The following is a 21,793-nucleotide window of genomic DNA, read 5'->3' as shown; positions in this document are numbered from 1 at the left end:
AGGTTAATTACAGACTCGAAAAGCTTTGGAAAATGGTTCACAAAAAAAATAGGCACGAAAAATCACTTTTTTTTTTGTTTAAACTGCATTTTGGGATAATAAGTAAAATTTTTTATGAATTTTATTGGCACCGTCGGAAAGAGGAGATCTTAAGCAATAAAAATATATGTGTCTCAATTTTTTCTAGTGTCGAATAGTCTTAGTTATTGGCCGTTGAAAAGCAGTGTACCGGTAGTGGCGTTTTGGCCGTTTTAGGGTTAAAGCCCTGTGAAAGCTAGAAATGAACTTTTGATTTTTTTGTCAAAATTCAAATATTTTGATAGAAAATTTGAAAAAAGCTTTATTATTCAAAAGCGCAGTTTATTTTCTATTTTTTCTTTCTTTAATCGAGATTCTTGCTGAGTGACCGTAGTTGTGCATGCATTTTTGTAGCAAACTGTTAGGATATTCAATTCTTATTTTTCAGCACAACTTCATACACTCTTAGAGCTAGCCAGCACAACCTTTTGATTTGTAATAGTAGTGAGTTGTAGTTCTGGTTATAAATTGAAATCTTCTTGGGGTATTATCGAAAAGTAGAAAATTAGACTTCAAAAAAGGCACAGCCCTAGCCTTTTTTGAATTATTTTCTTTAATATATTGAGACTTAATGCTGTCAACTTGTCCCGTTTTTAAGTGACTTAAAGAACAAATTTTCGTTCTGTTTTTCGATATTTGACTCCCTTATCCCTCTATTTGCAAGCAATAAATGTCAAGTCATATATGAATGTTACACACAGGACTAAAAGTAAAAGCATTTTTCTGTGCTTTTTCCAGAGGTCCGTGGTTCTGGCTGGTGCCTAAATGGTGGCTCTGAGGGGTCCTATGAAAGCATGAGGGAACGAAGGCCCTCTGCTAACAACACCCCGAAGAGGGCCCCACCAGCGCCACCGAGAGGTGAGTGTCATTGAATTTTTTTTAAATGTATAGAAAAAAGTTCCTGACCTTTTCACCTTTTATGTGACAATTCTAAGCTTCTGACTACAAGTTATCTGCAGGTCCATTCAAAATTTACGAAAGATTTTCTCCAATAATTTTATTATCTTTGGCGGATTTCACTTCATCAAATCGTATTCTTATCTGAAGCAAAGACGGAATTGTAAACCGTTGAAAGTCTGATAAGATTCACTTTGCTCTCATATCATTTCTTTACGCCAGCAGGTATAGTTTAACAGAACATGATATTTATAACTCACGAGATTATACAATTTAGATTTGTTTTCAAACATTTTCAATTCCAGAATTGAATTTAAATTTTAACGGTTCTAATTGAAATAAATCAAAATTTTCAATTACCCCAATTTGAACTGACTTGCAATTTTGCTGCTTAATTCATCATTTGATTTCTCGTGAGAAGAGTCACTTTGAAAAAACATTTGAGTTCGATTTGAACAATTTGAAAAGCATTTAAATTGATAAAATTGAATTTTAAGAAGGTAATAAGACATAAAGGCTAAAAGTGGGAAAGCACCTATATCTAATATGTAAAAAAGTCAGGAATCTATCAATTTAACTTTGACACGGGAACTATGTGCAATATTCTAAAATATGTGCCGATACATCTACCATATTGATAATCCATGAAACTAATCAAAAACAGCCTTATACGATCGTTACCAAGGCCTCCTCATGTACTGCTTGCAACGCTTCCATACGTATAAATACCACACTTTCAACTCGTCTCTTGGTAGCAAATTTATCGCATCTGAATAGGACGAAGGTCTGCATTTGTAATGTTTCAGAAACAAATCATTTTTTACAGAGATATTATTAAAAGAGAACAATTTCACACTGAATCCCAAAGTAGTATTTTTAGTATCCCAATATTGGACCAAATCGTTGCACAATGGAAAAACAATTTACTTCTACATATAGAAAGAGTAGTTGTAATTTTCAAATTTGTAGTTATATAGTTTTCAAAAAATATCAGATTAAAAATGGATACATCAGAATTTAGTTTGTGCATTTTCTTAAGGAATGCTACTTGAGCGATTGTTTTATATTGGATAACAAAGCTAAAATTTATATGAACTTGATATATGAAAATGACATTTGAGGATCTTCAAATTAAAGAAAAATCCCATAAATACGATGTACGAAATCTTGCGAGGAAGTCGCATTCATCTTCTCATTTCGTGACTAACTCAAGCCCTTTTGGCCTTTTTGTTAACAATGATGAATATTATTATTGGTAAACTGGTTGAATGATGCAATAATCTCTTGCTACCGCTAATAAGGATGGAGTTATCCTTGATAAATAAAATGTCTTATTCTTGAAAGATGAATACGAATAATGCGAGTAATAAGGATCTCTGAACTCCACTTTAAATTAAAATGATTCTTGAAAGATGAATTTTAGGGTGACCCTAAAAAGGTGGTCAATATTTTATTTCAAAATTTACCTACTGCTATCTGCTGATTTCGTTTCAAGGGCCATACAAATTATGCGTTTCAATTTTCAGTCAAATCGGTTATTATTTTCCGTTGAAAAATTAAAAATATACATTACTTGCTCTAGTTTTTCAAGGCAGATATGTTATACGTAATGTAATCCCCATTAAAAACTGTAGTGTATTAAAATGTTGTAATGCATTAATGCCATAATCGAAATCGAAATTTCGGTTAGGTACCTGCTGAAATATTTTCTAAATATCTGAGTAAAACTTGTAAATCAAACCGAAATTGTTAAAACCTGTGATTTGAATAACATAAAGTAAACTTACTCGAAAATGGTGCATAATTGATGAAATATTGATTCTAAATGTTTTTCCTTGCACTAAAAAAAATATATATGGATTAAGAAATCAAAACACCCAGTAGATAGGTACCGTGGACTGTACGTTGCATAATATACCAGTGTAGTGCACGCGCACGTTAAAGGTCGTGTGTGCACATACTTTTGAGCTTACGCGCGCAGTCACACTGAAATGCATTCCTACATCTTTACTCGTTTTAGTACGTAAATATTCACACCATTACTCTAAATTAGTAATATATAAGATAATTAAATTTATCTACACAAAATAGATTTATATGTATCACGCGAGAGAGAGAGAGAGAGAGAGAGAGAGAGAAAGAGAGAGTATGTATATTCTATAATTGTAAGAAAAATTAACAACTATACCTAAATCAAAAATTTCTATTACATCTTTTTCTGAAACTACTTCATATTCAAATATTATTGAACTTTAAATGTTTCACTTGAAGGTCTAATTTTAACTGAAGTAGTTTATGAAATAAATATTAACTGGAGGATTACAAATTTATCGGAAATCACAATAAAAGTTCGTAAAGTCATACTGAAAATTTTAGAATTTATTTTGCATTAAACGGCCCAACTTATTTAAATTTTCATTGCATTTTGTCAAAAATAGTTTGTGTAAATCGAATATTAAAATTTTCATGATTTTGGAATATTATAATATTCAACAGTTTTTTTACCAATATTGTAAAAAATACTAACAAGTATGTTTTTTTATTTGCACATACAGTCTCTAAATACGCGGAAAAAATTAGCACTGTATCAAGAAAATATTGGTACGAATAGAGACATTACAATATTTTCATGATCCAGGAAAATTTGTTTTGTCTCAAAAAAATGTACTTAAATGAGGAAAATCTAGTTTTATCAAATAGTTAATTTTCTTAAGACAGGAAATATTTTTAAGACAGGAAAAATACTGAAAAATCAAATCAGTAAATTAGTAATCAATATTTGAAAGAAGTAATTTTTGTTTTTAAAACAGCCAAATTTAACCTTGATTCAAGGATTTGCATATCTTTGATCTTTGAATCAGCTGAATGTGACATCATGAGTTTCAGATTAAATACAAAATGGAAACTGCAAGTACAAATTTTTTGTTAGTAAAAAATACAGAGAAATGAAATCAATTCTATGTCAATTAAAGAAAAAAGCACTAAAGTTCAAAAACTAGTTCTGCTATTAATTCCACTAATTTTCATTTCAAATAGACCTTTGTAATCTGTTTAATTGCAAGGTAAACTATTGAATCAATTATAAATGTCAAACCTCTGTCAAAATCAACCCTGTATCATTAGCGACATAGTTATCGGTCCTTCTTTAAACATGTTAATGTTTATTTCTATAATAACATTTGTAGTTAGATCAAGGATAAATATTGCAGGTTTATCTGTAGATTTTTAAAATATGAATAATATATTCACATCAGAGTAAGGCAAACATGTGCATATCAACACATCTTTGTTCTCGTGCATGCATACAACCAGGCTAGAACATGACAAGCGGACAACGCGACGCCTCATTTCATAAAAAGAAAAGATGGTGATCATACTATGCAGTTCGCTGTGATATGCTTTTCAACAAAGTATTCAAAAGTGGAATTTCCACTTTAATAAGAAATATAATTTAATTTTTAATTATGTTTGTTTAAACTTCTTTGCCTGTTTTAACTGATGAATTCAAAGTTCGCAAATTAAATGATTATAAAAATTATAATTTTGAGTAAAAATCAGGATGTTTATTCTGCTTGCGACAGTACTTAATACAATATTCTCATTTCACATTAATGGGCACAATTAACTTGAAAGCATTCTATTATAATAAATCATGGAACAAACAAAATCTCCTTGATAAAATGTGAAAATGTTACATTGAGAAGATGTGTGAAATTGATGTTTTATATAAAAACCGTCTCTTGGCGTGAGCAATGTGAATTAATAGTTGCATATTAAGATCCTTAAAAATTTACTTGTCGCGTGGTTGTCTGAAGATACACTGTTCATGAATTTAAGAAAAAGTGTGAACCTGCCTCAAATGGAAATAAAATTGTATATTTTAGTTATATTTTGTCACTGAGCGAAGTAGTCTTCTGGTATTGGTAGACAGTTTTTCCTGATGGGGAGAGTGGCCAACTGGCCATCAGTAGGTCGGGTAAATTTCCAAAATTATATTTCCAACCAAATTTTTTACTAGAACTTAAGAACCTTTTTTGACCTTGAATAGCTAATCAGCGCCAGTTCCAGGCCAGACTAGACCTTCCAAACACAACATAGAATTTTATTTTCTTAGCTAGCTGATCAGCGCCAGTCCTGGGCCTGGCCAGATCTCGACCAAATATTTCAGACTAGACAGTCTAGTTAAAGTGAGACCTGGACAAGTCTAGCACCAGATCTCAGCCAGACTTGATCAACTTTTTCCAACCCAGTGTTGACAAAATAACGCATTTAGGTAAATGATTAAAAAAAATTTATTTATGCAATTTCAAGAATTCTAAGTCATCGGATATTTTATCTAAGACCGTTTAAATATTTATCAAAAGTAGATATATTTTTAAAGTCGTCTGTTTCTGTGAAAATTTTTCGAGTGGAAATTTAAATCTAACTTTGAACCTGCAGCTCCTTATTAGAGCCTGCTTTGACACTATTTAAACCTATGTCTGCAAGTCCTATATTTAATACTTGCAGGCTCAAAAGAGGGTCTAATATGATTTGAAAATAAACCCTACTTTAACGCTAAAAGTGGGAAAACGGCCGATTTCGGGTATTTTTAAGAGTCAAAAGTAGGGTCTAAATTGTATTTGATTTGCTGCTTATTTAGAATCTGTTTTACTGCTCCCCAGCGCCTACTAAGGCAAAGATAAGAATTAGATATTCATATTAAGGCCTGCATTTCAACTCGACTTACTAAACTAGTTTTTTTGGACATTATCTTAAAAACAGTTTATTTTCGTTTTTCTTTTTTATAATAGTTTGATATGTCTCAAATTTTCGAAAGAAGAGTGTTTGCATGAATTTGACTTATTCCTGTAGTTTAAAACGAATTGCTTCACCATTTATCAAGTAATGAAAAATACCCACTATCTGCAGCGACCCTATGTTGGCCACTCTACCCTTCATTTTAATATATCTTTATTTTTTTATTATTTTTTCTAAATATGTATGATTTGAAAAAAATGATTTCTATCAAAGTTCTTTAAATAAATACAGTTTCTCATTCGGTAAAATGATTATTTTTTGGGTGAATTATATCGCTTTATCCTTGAATTGATTTTAAATGAAATAATGATCTGAATCCCTGTGATATCATGGAGTCAATATAATTTTTTTTTAATCGGTAAAAGGAAAGTAGTGAATGGCGAATTAGAGCAGTAGAGACATCTTGGTGGAGTTTTCGATGCTAGAAGGTAAGAATGGTGTACAGTATACACTATACATATACAATATTCATATGTGGTTGTGATACGAAGCATATACCAGTTTTTTACACGTTGCTCAGACAGCTTCTCCTATTTGTAGAAACGAGAAATCTCGCCTCAGCGACGAATCTTGTATCTCTTTTTCCCTCTTTTCATTTCTTCTACTTAAATCCCTTTATCAACCCTCTCCCACACCCCGCATACCTCATACCCTATCTCTCTCTACCCCTGGCGTTCATTTCCCTCTTTGAAGCGTTTCTCTCTGTGGGTCATTAAAGAGAATTGTAGAAATTATGTGGTATATAAATGTATGGAGAAAATTTGTTTTCGGCCAATTTTCGACATGTTTTAAATAAGTGTCACTATCGCTTTTCTTCCATGCAATAAATTATGAATCCATTGAATTCAGTTCAATGGCCAGCAAATTTCAATATTTGAAGGGATTTCCAACGGTTTAATTATTTAAAATTTTTTTTTTAATTTCAAGGAATTTGCAACACCTTTAAAAAATTTAATTCGTGGCGTTTTAAAGAATTTTCTAGAATTTTGGAAGATACATAACAATTTCAAAAGATCTATCAGGTTTTAAAATATTTCTAAAAGTTACAAGGGATTTTATCAGATTTGAGAGGATGCCAATGATTTTAAGGGATTTTAAAAACTCTAAAGGTACTTTCACAAATTTTCCAAGATTTCAGGAAATATCAGATTTAATGGGATTTCAGGAGATTTGATAATATTTCAATGGATTTCTAATAATTTATTCACAATAATTAGGGGATTTCGTAGGATTTCAAACATTTGAAATATTTCAAGGTATATACAAAGAGTTTAAAGAATTGGAAAGATTTTAAGATATTTTAGAAGATTCTCAAGAATTTTCAATTGATTTCCATAGTTTGAAGGCAACTTGAAGAACTTTACAGCTTTAGGATATTTTAGAAAAAATTCAAAGGATTTTCAAGAGTTTTAGCAAAATTCAAGGGAATGCAAAAGATTTTAAATTATTTTAATTATATAAGGGTATTTTAAAAGATTCCAAGGAATTTTTTAAAATTTTACTTAAATTCTTTTGAAGTATTATGAATTTATGCTGAATTCGTTAAAATTCACTTTTATTCACATTTTGGAGTAGAGATTATTCACTTATGGTCACTTTGGATTTAAATGGGTCACTTTTGCACTTTTATCAAGAAAATTAAAATGCGGCAGCCCTGATAAAAGTAAATTATAAAATAAAGATGGTTTTATTCCATTTATAAAAGATTCTACATTAAAAATATTACAAGATTAGAAATTCAGCCTTTGAATATTAATGTCCAGATATTCATGGTAAATGAAAAATTAGTCAGGGAAGAATCAAGAAACTTGGAAAATGAAGTTCACCCTGGATGCTCCGATATTATTAATTACTTTTTTAAGTCAAATAGATATCATTTTTGCATGATACGTGACAGAGAAACCAGCAGTTACGGCAATGTTGGCATTTAAAAAAACACACTAATTTAAGGTAATTTAAAATTCTGTTTAATACACTGCATTTCCGCAATTGATCTTGAATGTGTTACTAAATCGGTACCTTCGGAACATAAACAGTCAGGGCCGTCTGAATAGTTTCCAATTGGAATGCATAATATTGCGCAATATACTCGACTGAGTACTCGCACACTGCGACTCTTCCGAGGCGAGAGTCGCAAGCGTCTCTTGCCCTTTGTACTGAGGAAATGGGCTAGCAGTTCTAAGAATTACAAAACGGGACCGGTTTTTTGGGACGTGGAATGTAAATGGAAATTGTTCGTGAAACCAAAATGATCATAGATCGGATTATGTATTGAAAATATCAATAATCATCTTCTTAAAATGTGCGTTTACAGGTGATATTATTTGTGTCTCTTTTGAAAGGTAAATTTTAAACTTTAAATAAAGAACGACGAAATTTCATGTTTCAAATTTTTAACCTAAATGCTTTAAATAAAGGTCGTTTATTATATAATCACAGGATAAGAGCCATAGTGGTTGTCACTGTGCTGCATATTTTTAGGATGTCAAGAATTTATTGGGTTTTCTAAAGAAAATCTTCAGCTGGCGGCATTTTTTCATTTTGTTATAGCAAACTTATAAACAAATAAATCCTTTTTATTTTAAGTAAATATTTTTAAGAAATATTAACAATTCAATAAAAATAAGAATTTAGCCTCCTTAATATTGTATTTAACGATTGGGGGGGGGGGGGGGGGGGGGGGGGGGGCAACGGAAATTAATAGAAAAAGTATGGTCTTTAGTAGTTGACACCCCAATGTTCATGACCAGACCATATACAATTTGTTTTCATTCATTGGCACCCCTGCCTCGTCAGAATAATGTAAGTGGTTATGTAATTCCAAGATCTGGTGTTGACATGAAGTATTACGTGTATTGTTATCAGGTAAATGGGAAAGTAGCTAATCACGACAATATATTCCGGTAATCGTAACTTTCAACGTTTTTTTAATATTATTATACACATATTCGCGAATAAGTGTCTAGGAATGGCCCTCTTCGACGAAGAAAGTGTGGATCTCGGGACAGAGATGGTACGTGGGTTAGTTTTCCAGGCGACAAGGTTGTTATGGCAGAGTCAATCGAAGACTTGCAAATAATGTTGGGCAAACTGTATAAAAGCATGAAGAAAATAATTTTTAGAATAAAAAAAATAAAAATAATGAAAAAAGTTATGATTAGCTTAAAAGCTACGATCGAAAGACAAAAAAATCTCAGCGATTTCTGTCAAAATACAGAGAAAAGGACATGATTGAATCAAAAGTGTCGCGAAAGAAAAAAATTAAGTGTCTCACGCTTGATTGACATATTTTCGTTCCTATAACAGTTAATTTAGAAATGAATTATAATTTTATTTCTTATAAGAATGTTGTTTTAAAGTGTTTTCTTTCGACGAAATAATTCCTGTTTTCCGTTTAATTTAACTGGCGAACCACTGTAACTCACGTGTTAAAAATATTGACTTTTCCAAAAAGAAAATGATAAAAGACTAACTTTAGAATTATTAATAGAAAAATAATAGATAGAAAATGACCGATACATATTATAAATATGTAAAAATCATTTCTCCTGGCACTCGAAAAAAATAATTTTGTAATTATGAGGACGATAACTGGATGATGACCATTTGGTCTGCCACTCTCAAACACGAAAATTTAAAAAAACAAAGTTTTCCCTCCTTGGAACGTTGTAAATAGAGGCCACATACTCCAATAATTTTAGTGAATTTTCTATTATATAGTGTAGAAATAATTCTATTTCTAGTTCTTATCCACTTATCGTCATTATAAGTTAAGAAAGTACTAACAGGTACCAGAAAAGTTTACGAAATTGATAATGTTTCATCAGAATCGATATGATTTTAGCAACAGGACAGGTTTAGGATGTATAAAAAAAAATTACTTTGCAACGAAAAGTCAAAACGTCATGTGCATCAGAAAAATCTAATGTTTATTACTTCTAAACCAAAATTTAAAACAAGGCTGGTCGAACGATTCAAGGAATGTAAGATATCGAAAGTGTGCTGGTTTTTCTTTGGATTCGGTTAACGTATGAACTTAAAAGAAACAAGTTGTAAAAATTCAAAAACAAGTTATACTTCAGGAATGGATATGAAAACTTGTTTATAATTTAAAATTGTTACCATTTATTCGTTTGAAGTTCAGATCTTGTCAGAATCAAAGAAAAAATCAGCATGCTGTTTTTTCAAAACGTCGATTGAATTCTATGGAAATTTACCTTTAAAATAAGTTCAAGAACATTTTTGTATTAGACTTTTTCGCAATATTTCTGAAAGAGTGGCTAAAAATAATTCAACCTATTAGTATTATTCGATGCAGATATGTTATATCTTTCATCATATTATGAGCAAAACAATGTAATTTGTTATATTATCAATTAAGATTGGAAGACCTTACACAATTAACTAAAACCAGCGTCCCATACTTTTTGTGAGTAGTGTAAAGTGTATATTGAAAAAATGGTATTAAAAAGTTAACTATGCTATTAAATTGTTATTGCTATTTTATTTGATATTTGTTTTATTTCGTTTTATTGTTTAGTATGAAATATTCTCTTTTCAAATTAATGATCGCTCAAAACGAAACATACTATTATTAAAAAGTATAAATTTTTGTTTATTAATTGGGCAAAATTCCTTCTTACGCATATTTATTAGAAATAGTATAAAAAATACTAAAATAAATACTAAGATGAATAAAATGTAAAGTTTGGTTTAAAAAAAACTTTTAATTCTGAATGTTGCACCCAAAAAAATAATTGATGTTCATAAAAACATTAATACAATTTGCTAGGAAAAAAATGTTTGTAAACTTTTTAAATGTTTTTATTCTTAAGCTAATCGTTTTAAAATAAGGTGGCTGCTGGACCAGTAAATTACTGGGAATTATTGAAACTGGTAAAAACCACTAAATGACAGTGTTTTTTTTTGGCCGAGACTTTTACCAATTTTGGGATGAAAAATGTATGTATTAAATCATTTAAAATATTATAAATTTGATATCGTATAGTATGAATGCAATTGTACATAAGTTTGATTTTAATTGTTTTTAAATGCTAAGTTGAATTATTGTTAACTTTTTCAATTTACCATGCTTAATTTTAACATTTTTTAATTTGAGAATGGTCCCTTTCAGGTCTTATATTTTTTAAGCGTACATTTTCAATTCGAAGAATCTTAAAATTAGTTTTAGAAGACTTGAACTATTACAAAACAATTGAAAGCATTTTAAGTTGAATTTTTTATAAAAACGTCTTAAGTTGTTTAACTGTAAATATAAATTTAAGTTGTTGAATTCTTATTTTTATTATAATAAATTATCATAATATATTTTTATATTTATTATCAAATTTATTACTCGTTCCAATTCGAAAGCTTTAGTACTTAAAAAGAAAAGTAAACGTCCGATTGAAACTTAATAAACTATTTTCAATTTCAAATTCTATATTCAAATATGGTTTCAGCCTAAAATATTCCATTTTTAACCCATGCAATTTAAATTTTGTTTTTAATTAAAACGGGACATTTTTGCGATATTCAGCAATATTTGACTGTTTATTTAAAATGAGTAAGAATAAATCAAATATGCAAAACGAAACAATTTGAAACCGAATTTTTTCAAATAGATAGCCTTGTATAATTGTATAATTTTAGTAGACACATGGTTAGAATTACGCATGAATTTTCAATATAATCTCATATAATCAGAATATCATTTCATATTAGTTAATACCAAAATCCGATAACCCATGACCACGCAGGTCATCGTAACGATTAATGTTGCACATTTTGCTACAATCTATAGGATGTATTTAGAATTCTTCATCATAGATATTACATTTATCACGTTGAAGCTATGAGGGATCGTTAGAAAATAGAACGCATCACTAATATTGGTTGATGGAAGAATCTACTTCGTTCACTTGTATTTTTTTACCCTACCTTCTAGATCTTTACAAAAATAAATGATTTTTTATAGCAATAAAATGCTAGTTTCCATTTTAAATTAAAAAAGTTACAAAAAACTTCACGCGTGAAAGTTAAATTTACCATGAAAACAACCAGAAATTTCTAATACTTTTAAACATAATAAATATTAGTGGCCTATTAAATATTCTATTCTGCTTGTTTTAACCAGAATTTCTCTTTGAGCTTTGATTATTATTATCATGCATTTCGAGAATAATTGATACAAACAAAAATATTTATCTGAAATTCAAATGTTTTGCACACTCGTAATTTAAATATTTAATTTTTTTTACAAGTGTCATTATTTCACTCACCTCTGATAATTCCATATGCACTGAGAGGTCTAGAGGCTAACGTTGCCTTAAAGTTGAACTATTTTGATGAAAATTGATATTTTTAAATTGAAAATTCAACTACTAATGTACAAGGTGAACTATATATTTTGTTAAAAAAAAATTTCTTTATTATTGCGGGCTTATATTTTTAGTCGAAAGTTTAACTATTTTGTTGAAAATTGATCTTTTTAATTAAAAATTCTTAGGTAAAAGTTGAACTAATTTGTTAACCAAATTTTTTCATTGAAGGATCATCTCTTTAGTTGAAAATTAGACTATTTTGTAGAAAAAGTGTGCTTTTTAAATTATATATATTTTTTAATGAAAATTTAAGTTTTCCATGGTTGGTTGAAAAATTATATTTCCTAATTAAAAATTAATGTACAATTTTTATTGAAAGTAAGTCGTTTGTGTTAGAAAATTAATCCTCTATTTTGAAAATTCGTCTTTTAATTTACAAAATTATATTGTTTTGTAGAACTTTCATCTGTTTTAGTTGTCATACGAGCTATCATATTTTTTGTTGAAATTCATCATTTTTGGTTAACAAATGTTGTTAAAAACTTGATGTTTTTGTTTTGTTAAAATATCAACTAATAAATTTTTCGTCGACAATTAATATTTTTGTTGATAATTAGACTTTTCGGAGCAAAAAATCAATTGTCTTTTAAAAAATTCGTCTTTTTTTCTTGATAATTCATCTATTTGTTTGAAAATTTGCTTGTAGTTAAAGTTTGATCTCTTTGGTTTGGAAATTCGACCTAATTCAAGAATTTGGTTTAAAAATACACTATTTTTTTGAAAATGTAATTATTTTCTTGAAAGTTAACTATTTTGTTCAAAAGTCTTCTTTTTGATCGAAAATTCAATTGCTTTGTTGAGAAATCGTCCTTTTGTGTTGAAAATTAATCTTTTATGCTAGAGAAATCACCTTTCTGGTTGAAATAAAGCAATAAATTTGCAATTTCTTTTTTAATCTGAAATTGTTTCATTCTGTTTATAAAAGAGTTTTTATTAAAAATGGTACAAGATTAAAATCTTGGTCTCTGAACATTAATTGCCAGGGAAAATGAAAATTTGGTTCAGGAATAGTCGGGAAATTTGAAAATTAAGTTTTTCGGCTGCCTTCTTCTGAAATTGAGTTTGAACAAAACTATAAAAATAAATATTGTTCTGAAATCACAAACGCCTCTATTTGCACAATTTTGAATAGAATTTTTGTAAACAAATGTCCTGATATCTTATATGTATTTCTCTTATGTCCTAGTGGTCTAGTGCTATTACATATGAATTGGATGATTAGAGTTCTATTCATCTGGAAATCTAGAATTGTAGAATTATATATATCTAGCTAGAATGTTGAGTTAGACTTTCCGATCTGAACCACGTAAACGTGCTGTGAGGTAGCAACCCAGTCTGGCGTTGTAGGGGCGGTTATCGATTCCAACCCCACCATGGACAGTGAGGACCGGACCGGTACTTCCGGATAAAAGGGCGTCAGGAGAAGTACCGGTGTGCTGTTCTCTCTTGTGGAAAACAGATAGAGGCGAATAGCCCAAGGGAAACAGAGACTAACGCTATACCAAAGAGAGGAACAAATATAGCATGAAGTTTCTTCTGCGACAGAAGAGGATAGAATTTCTGTACTTGTGGGGCGAGGCAACAGAGAGAAGCTGCTCAACACCCCGCAAAGCCAGTCTGTGAAAGCGAGAGAGAATCTCTGAGGCCCGAAGAAAAATTTAATTCGAAAATAAGAAGAAAGTCAAGAGAGGTGAAATAGAATGAGATAAGATAGTTCGACCATAAAAAGAAATAACAGGAAAAACAAACATTTCCTCCACTTCAGCTACCAACATTCAACTCTTTTGAGTACATGACAGAAACGTGTTTACATCATCCATTTTTTAGACTTTTATTGCTAGGTATGCTACAAAGTTAATTTCACCTAGAAAAATACTTTTAGTAGTATGCAAAACAAATCAAATTTAGCAGAAAATTATTCTATAGGAATAAAGGGATAGAATAGGATTTTGAACTTCGCTCTATAACAGTATTCGAAGAACACTTACAATTCAAAGTGGTTTAAATTAAAAATGAAAAAATAAATAGTTTAAATTATATTTATACAGAAGTGCAGTCATATGAAAAAGATAGTACACTGGTACATTTACCATATATGAAATGTTTCCAATTAAAAATTGTTCAGTTATTAAAATTTAATATAAATTTGTAAAGCCTTAAGAATTCAAATCAGCTTTGATCAAATTTAAAACGCTGTTACAATTAATTTTAAGGATGCCTAATTTATAAACTTTCAATCGTAAATTCTTTAATTCCCAATATTATAATGACTCTCCATTGTATTTGAATATTTAAATCCCAAAATATGTATTTCCTCTGAAAGTTGATCTGTCTTTTGTGAAATTTTTTACATCTTTGTGAAATCCTTTGAAATATTTTACCATTTTTATTCTTTTAAAATATTTTCAAACTGTATTATCGTAACTTTATCTTCAGTCATAATGATTAACAAATCTATAAAACGATTTATTCTTAGGTTTATTAAAGTAATGAATGAAGTAGGAATATTTATTTATCATTTGAATTAAGGAATCCTTGCTTAAAGTGCCCCTTGCCTTAAACTATTAAAGCTCGCGGACGTGGGATTTAGCACGTGCCCCATATTTTTATTTGCAGACGCACGTTTCTCATATACCAGTAGCTACATTACAAATATAATTACAAAATTAATACATCTTGAGAAAGAGTGTTGTGTAAAATATACATCTTATAAAAAATATCTCAAATCTCTAAGTTTCTAACGGACCGGAAACTCGGGAATTTGGTTCTTTTATCGAAAAATCTATTTTCTACTTTATTTTCTTTTTACTGTTTAGTTGAGAATCGCAGAGAGAGGATATATCTGCTGATTGCTTTTCGATAAAGAGTTAGAATTTTTTATCTCAAAGAGGTTGAAAGCTATCGGAATCCTCTATAAAAGAAGATGGGATGAAGGAAAATAATTTTTTGCGTGTGCGTCTGTGTATGTATCAATGATAATATAATTAGGAATCTCATGATTACTTATTTTATATATTTTACAACAATATATCTTTTGGTAGAAAATATATTTAAATCTTTCCACTATTTTGGTTTCAAACTTTGACATTTTTTTACCATTAAAGCAAAAATTCTCACAATGAAGGTGATGAGTTCGTGCGATTTTATACAAATTTACCTTCAAAATGATCTTAAGGAAAAAACTTGACAAAATGACGTTATCCTGCTCATGTTCCCAATTATATTTTTGTGAAATCTTTCATATCTCATCAAATCTTTTGAAATCTGTAAAACTTTATTGAAATCTTTATAAATCTTTACAAACCTTTCTTAACTCTTTGGAATATTTGCAATCTTTGTGGTATCTCTGAAATCTTTGTGGGCTCAGGTGTAGCTTCAAAAATTTCAGTGTTTAACCTCTGAGGCTTTTAAATTGAATTTAGACATTAATTTGTCCCATTTTATATATTTTTTTAATGTATCCACTTAGAGCTTTTTGATTTTAGAATTTTTCAACTATTCAGATTTGAAATAAAATGTTGGAAACGAGAAGAACTCAATTAAAAATGGACCATTGGTCAAAACCTATTATTCTTGATTTTTAAAAATTTCTTATAAAGTTTCAATATGAACTATTTAATATTTAATGCTCCTAATTCAAAAATTGTTTAAATTTTAAGGTATTTAGTTTCAAATTAAAAGCGTCTTAGGTTGAGTGTAGTGACATTATTTTCCTGTAATTATTCAATTCTAGTTTCTTGTATTATTTGGTATGAAGAAATTTGTGCAATTATATTACAAAAATTGACTTTCTGGAGTATATGTTTTTTAAAAAACTGATTTTGTTAAGCATGCTTCTTTTTAAGCCTTCTGGTCCAATTTTATTACGCAATTTGTCTTATTTAATTTTTTCAGTGCACTTCAAAGTATAAAATATAAAGTTTCTAAATTTCGAAATTAGCATTTTCTGAAATTCGGCAATTTAAAGTTTTAATTAAGTGGCGTACGAAGATAAATAAAAGTGTTTTTTTTACAAAGATGTTTGTAATTGCTGGTTAGTCGCAGTTGTTCTGTCGAAAATGAATGAAAATTTAAATTAATGAACTAATTATATTGCAACAAATATACATGATTTTCTTTACAATGTATTAAAAAGGTTTGTCCTCGTATTTTCTTTAATTTATATTCTATCATACATACATAAATTTGCATTCATGCACATTAAAATTGACTGTGGCGATATGTTGATTCACTGGACGAGTACAATCACCCAGCAATGACGCCTGAAGTATTTTTTCAATCAGTGGTTTTGTATAGTGAATGGCCACAAGTTGGCTTGAATATTTTCTAGTCGACCATCAATAACTGTTAATTTTCTTGTCTCGTGCTCTTATTGCCCAAGAAACTATTTTCCTTGTGATCCCATAGAGCGCATTTCATTTCTTCAATAATTTATTTTTCAAACTGTGCAGTTTGAAATTTCTACTTTCCTCACAATTATGCTTGAAATTCTCGTTTGTGGGTCGTATTCGTCTTATTCGTCGTATTTGATATTTCTGTACTATTTATTTACATATTACGTTACGTTACTTCAGTCGCGTAATTTGAAAATGTTTTCCCTTTCTATTATCTTCGAAGCTACACATCCCACTTTCAACGGTCATCATTATGAGTCATGGCGGGAATGACATATTGAAATAACTCAATTAATACGGTATCACAGAAAATTAAAACATTCAATTAACAATTTCAAAAGCCGACTAAGAAATAAAAGATCCTTTTAATTTCTTTGGATAGATTTAATTAATTAAGCAACTACCAATATATATTTTTCGACGCCACATACACTGTTGAAAAGTAGATCTTAAAATAGAAAATGAAGTATTAATTTAACCCTGTATTAGGAGTTGATTTGCGATGAAATCCTGAGAGCAAACACAATAAAAACTAGAGATCTCTTCGTTGCGGTATCATTTTTTTTTCGTGTCCTGTTTTTAAATAGGATAAATTCATGCTGTTATATTTAATACAAAACAAAGAATTCTGGGATCCCACCAGTGGTCTCATTTCAGTACCACTCGAGCCTGTTTTTTCTTATTTCTATTGTTAATACCTGAAACTAGCCCTGAAATAATACTTTGTTTTTACGATGAAAAAAAGGATTGATGCTATTAATGTGATTTAAAAGTAAATCTGAATTTATTCATCATTTGTAAACCAGTGGAGAGCTAGTCTTTTGTTTTAGACAGCTTATATAATCGTAATTTTGAAATGATACATCATCATCTTATCCTTCTCCTGTTTAATTCTTTATATCATCATTCGAATATTTCAAACGAATTTCAGAATGGCAGGTTCTAAATTCTCAACAAACAGAAATAAGATTATTATAAATTAGATTCTTCCTTGAAGATAAAGCTTTTGTCACGGAAAATTTTGAGGAAAAAATTAGGGTCTAATTAAAATTTTTCTATACGTCCTACGTGATTCTCATGAATTTATCAAGATGCTGAAATCGTTAGAAAATAAAACAAGTAATTTTTATCACTTTATCGTATAAAATATAAAAATTAAGAACTTTGAAGTGTGAAAAAATATATAGTGGACAGTCTATTAGAATCACAATTCGCATATATCAGAGATGAATTTACCGCCTGTTTTATTAGTTTACATCTAAAAATAATTGTGGGATGTAGTTCTCGTCACAGGAAAATGTACGTCATAGTTAATTAATCTAAATACTATCAAACAACAATAAATAAATAGGACATCAAATATCAAGGTTACGGAGGATTGCCGAAATATAATAGAAGTATAACTGAAATTTTAATTATGTAAACTAGAACTAGATATATCTTAAGTAATTTTAAAGTAGAGGGGGATGTGTAAATATAAATAATATTAAATTGTCGTTTTTGTATTGTTGGAAGTCTACGTCTATTTATCTGTAACTGCAGTCTGATGGCACACTGCCAAGTGGGTAGCATCCAACCTGGAATACTGCGAGATTACCCAAAATCCATGATAGAAACCAAAGTAATAAATGAAATAAAATTTATTCCTGCATATTGCATATGGGCGAACAACCCCTCCTCTCTCTCTCTCTCACTCTCTCCCTCTCGCACGCGCGCGCGCGTGAGTGCGTGTGTGTGTGTTTGTGTGTGAAATGTAAAAAATCTTTGAAAAATTATAAGATTCGTAAAATGACACCGTCCTTCACGGTAAATGTACATTGTCAATTTAAACTGATGCATGGTCGTTATGAATTTACGGCAGCTGTGTAAAATTCTATTGACCAGCGAGCAGCGCTGTTTTTGATATTATTTTGAAAAACTATCGTCATTTTATCCACAATGTATAATTGGAGTTTCATTCAGTTACAATTCATTCCTAAATATATCAGATTTGGCTTGGTTTGGTACGCTTATATGCATAAGGGACCCTACTTAAATTAAGTAACAGCTCAAGGGGGGGGGGGGGGGGGGGGGGGGGGGGGGGTCAGATATTTTGTTACGGTTTATTACGGAAAGGGGTCGATCACTCATGTAAGTAAATTTTGCAAATTCATTTCCTAGAAAATTTACTTTTCATTTAAAATTCGTGTTTTTGTGTTGAGAAGTGAATTGAAATCTTTTTGTATGAAAATTCAACTTTCTTTTTAAAAATTTGTCTTTGATTTAAAAATTTACCTGCTTTTTGTAGAATTTTTTCATTTTTCTTGGACACAATTGCCAACTGTTTTGTGGAAAATTTAACAGCCTTGTTAAAAAACCAGACTTTTTAGTTAAAAATTCGTCTGCTTATGAGAAAATTAACTTATTGTTTTACAATTCTAATTTTGGTGTTGGAAAGTGAACTCGACTCTTCTTTGGTGAAAATTTAAGTATTTTTTTTTTTTTTTTATTCATCTGCTTTAGAAGAAACTTTATATTACTTGAATAAAAATGCAACTGCTCGGTTCAAAATTCAACTCTTTTTTTTTAAGTTTGCCTTTTCGATTTTAAAATTCACCTGCTTCAGCAAAAATTACATCTTTCTTGGATAAAAATGCAACTTTTTGGTTAGAAATTCAACAATTTCTTGAAAAGTCGTACTTTTTTGTTGAAACTCTGCTGGTTTGTTGAAAATTCAACTACAGTGGAACCCTTCAAAAGCCCTCCCTTCTATAGCCCTTCTGAGAATTGATGCCGCGCCGCGGCATTTGCGCGGGATTTGCGGTTGTCACTCAGGCGATCACTCAGGTGTCTTTTATGCATGAAAATTCAACTATATTTGTAATATTTTTTGTTAATTAAAGCTTTATCTGTATTAAGAGAAATTTCATCTTTCTTGGATAAAAATGCAACTTTTTGATTGAAAACTAAACTATTTTTTTAAAAAGTCATACTTTTTGGTTGATAATCCTGCTGAAATCTTTTCTGGATGGAAGTTCAAATTAAAAAAAGTGTTGTGTTTATTAAAAATTCATCTGTTTTACAACTCGTTTTTTTAAATGAAAGTGCATCTTTTTAAAGAGAAATGTTATCTTTTTTGGATAAAAATGCAACATTATTTGGTAGAGAATTGAATAATTTTGTTAGAAAGACATCATTTTTTTATTCAAAATTCGTCTTTTTTAATCAGAAATTCAATCTTGTTCGTAGAAACTTATTTTTTATTCAAAAATTAATATTTTGATCGTGAAAAGTTAACTAAAAACTTTTCTAATAGAAAATGAAAGTGTTTTTTTTTAATTTATCTTTTTAACTTAAAAATTAATGTGCTTTAGTGAAAATTTCATTTTTTTGTATGAAAATGCAACTTTTTTGTTAACAATTAGTATTATTTGCTTGAGTATTCAACCTTTTTGTTTATAAGATATGATTAAATCACTTTGTTAAACATTAATTTTGTTTTTGTTTGAAGATTTATATTTTTACTTGAAAATCCATCTCTTTGGTTTAAGGTTTAAATATTTTGTTGAAAATTAATATTTTATAATTGATAATATTCCAGTACTTGAGTAAAAGTTAAACATTTTTTTTATATTAGTCTTTTTTTTGAAGAGTTATGTCTTTCTTTGTTTCGGAATTTAACTGTTTAGTGGAAAGCCTGTTTCTTGATTTAAATTAATTTTTTAACTGGAAATGTGACTTTCATTTTTTTAAGATTGATCTTTTTTAGTTAAAAATTCTTCTTTTATATGACTTTTGTATGACTATGACACTTTTTGTGGCAATTTATCTTTGAATTTGAAAAATTTTAATTTTTATGAACATTAAAATGGAAAATTAATCAAGGATAAATCAAGAAATTTTGAAACTGAAGTTCTCGAATTTGAACCAGCAAAAAATTTATGAAAACAAAAATTACGTACAGTGTGAGATGGTGGGGGGGGGGGGGGGGGGGGGGGGGGGGGGGGGGGGGGGGGGTAGAAATATTGTGTTGTGGTTTGTTACAGGGTATGGGGATCTTGGAGAGAGCCTATAATCTGTTACGTAATTTAAGTACGGTCCCTAACCTCTCTTAGTCGTTTTACATCGCGTCCTTCAGAAATTCTTTCATATTATATGTTTAATTTGTAATTAATTCATATGGCAATTAAATCTATTGATCAAAAACTGCTTTGAATTATTGATTTTTTTATTAATATATGCAATAAAATAATACGAAAGTAGGAAATATCAGTACTGTTGAAATTCATTATTTATTTATGCAAAATTGATATTCCTACTGACATCATCGACTAGACCTGTTTCTTCGCTGTTTGGTTTAATTCGTTTTTGCCGTAATTAAGACCTGCTGATTCATTGTGTACTATTTTTTATAAACAATAGCAGTTGGAAAAGTATTACATATGTGAATTAAAACATTCATTTAAACAAATAAGTGTATAAATTGGTTTTAGCTTGGCGATATTAGAAACTGATAGTACTTTTTGATTTCCATCGATAGAAATTAACTGTATCATCTAAAAGTATTTTTAACATTCTTATATTCAATTCAATTCAATATTCAATTCAATATCCGTATATTTCCGATAAATCTTCACAAATCTCTGAATATTTTCCGAAAGTTTGCGTGAATTTAAAAATTCTTGGATTTTTGTTCCGGCCCGTTAGAAAAATAAAATTTTTGACCCTTTAACATCATGAGTACTATTTATTCTATTTTATATTGTAACCAAATGTTCTAAAAATGTCCATGTCAAGTTTTGCGATGCACGAAAAATTATTCCAATCAACAGTCTATACAAATTTAGAAAAAAAATTATTTGTATGGTACGATTCACACCTAATTGTCGGATTTTAAGTCTTGTATCAAAATTGGAAAGGATTGAGTATACTTTCAACCACTGGTATAATAATTATTTTAAATCGCTTCCTACACATCTCAGTATTCAATATTCATTCTTTAATGATCGTTTAAATAATGAATATAAACTTCTCCCTAATATTTAAAACTACAGAATGAAGTGACAATCTATATGATTTCAAGTCCAATTCAATTTCAATTTCATAGAAATTCGAATTATTTTCCTCCATTGTCGGTGCATGTAGGTATAAATATACAATCGATATCCCATTCAAAAACTTGTTGTACATGAAAGACGCTTGTATATTGTATAAGCGTGCGTATTTTACATAATAATATTCATGGACATTAAATGTGTGAGA

At 29.5% G+C, this 21,793-nt stretch overlaps 1 protein-coding gene across 2 annotated transcripts in view; it reads left to right on the top strand.

Annotated features, from left to right (window-relative positions):
- LOC117177159 overlaps positions 1 to 21,793 on the top strand; it is a 182,969-nt gene that overhangs the window by 117,702 nt on the left and 43,474 nt on the right. The window contains exon 2 of one of the 2 annotated variants that reach the window (XM_033367662.1): positions 817 to 936. The exons of the other annotated variant lie outside the window; for it this stretch is intronic. Coding sequence (XP_033223553.1) covers positions 873 to 936 — 64 coding nt within the window. The 5' untranslated portion in view covers positions 817 to 872. The remainder of the gene's footprint in view (positions 1 to 816; positions 937 to 21,793) is intronic. 2 annotated transcript variants of the gene reach the window in all.

This window comes from Belonocnema kinseyi, chromosome 7 (assembly GCF_010883055.1).
Source record: "Belonocnema kinseyi isolate 2016_QV_RU_SX_M_011 chromosome 7, B_treatae_v1, whole genome shotgun sequence".
NCBI classification, from domain to species: domain Eukaryota; kingdom Metazoa; phylum Arthropoda; class Insecta; order Hymenoptera; family Cynipidae; genus Belonocnema; species Belonocnema kinseyi.
The sequence above is the reverse complement of the archived record's forward strand: the minus strand, read 5'-3'. Positions and strand labels throughout refer to the sequence as shown.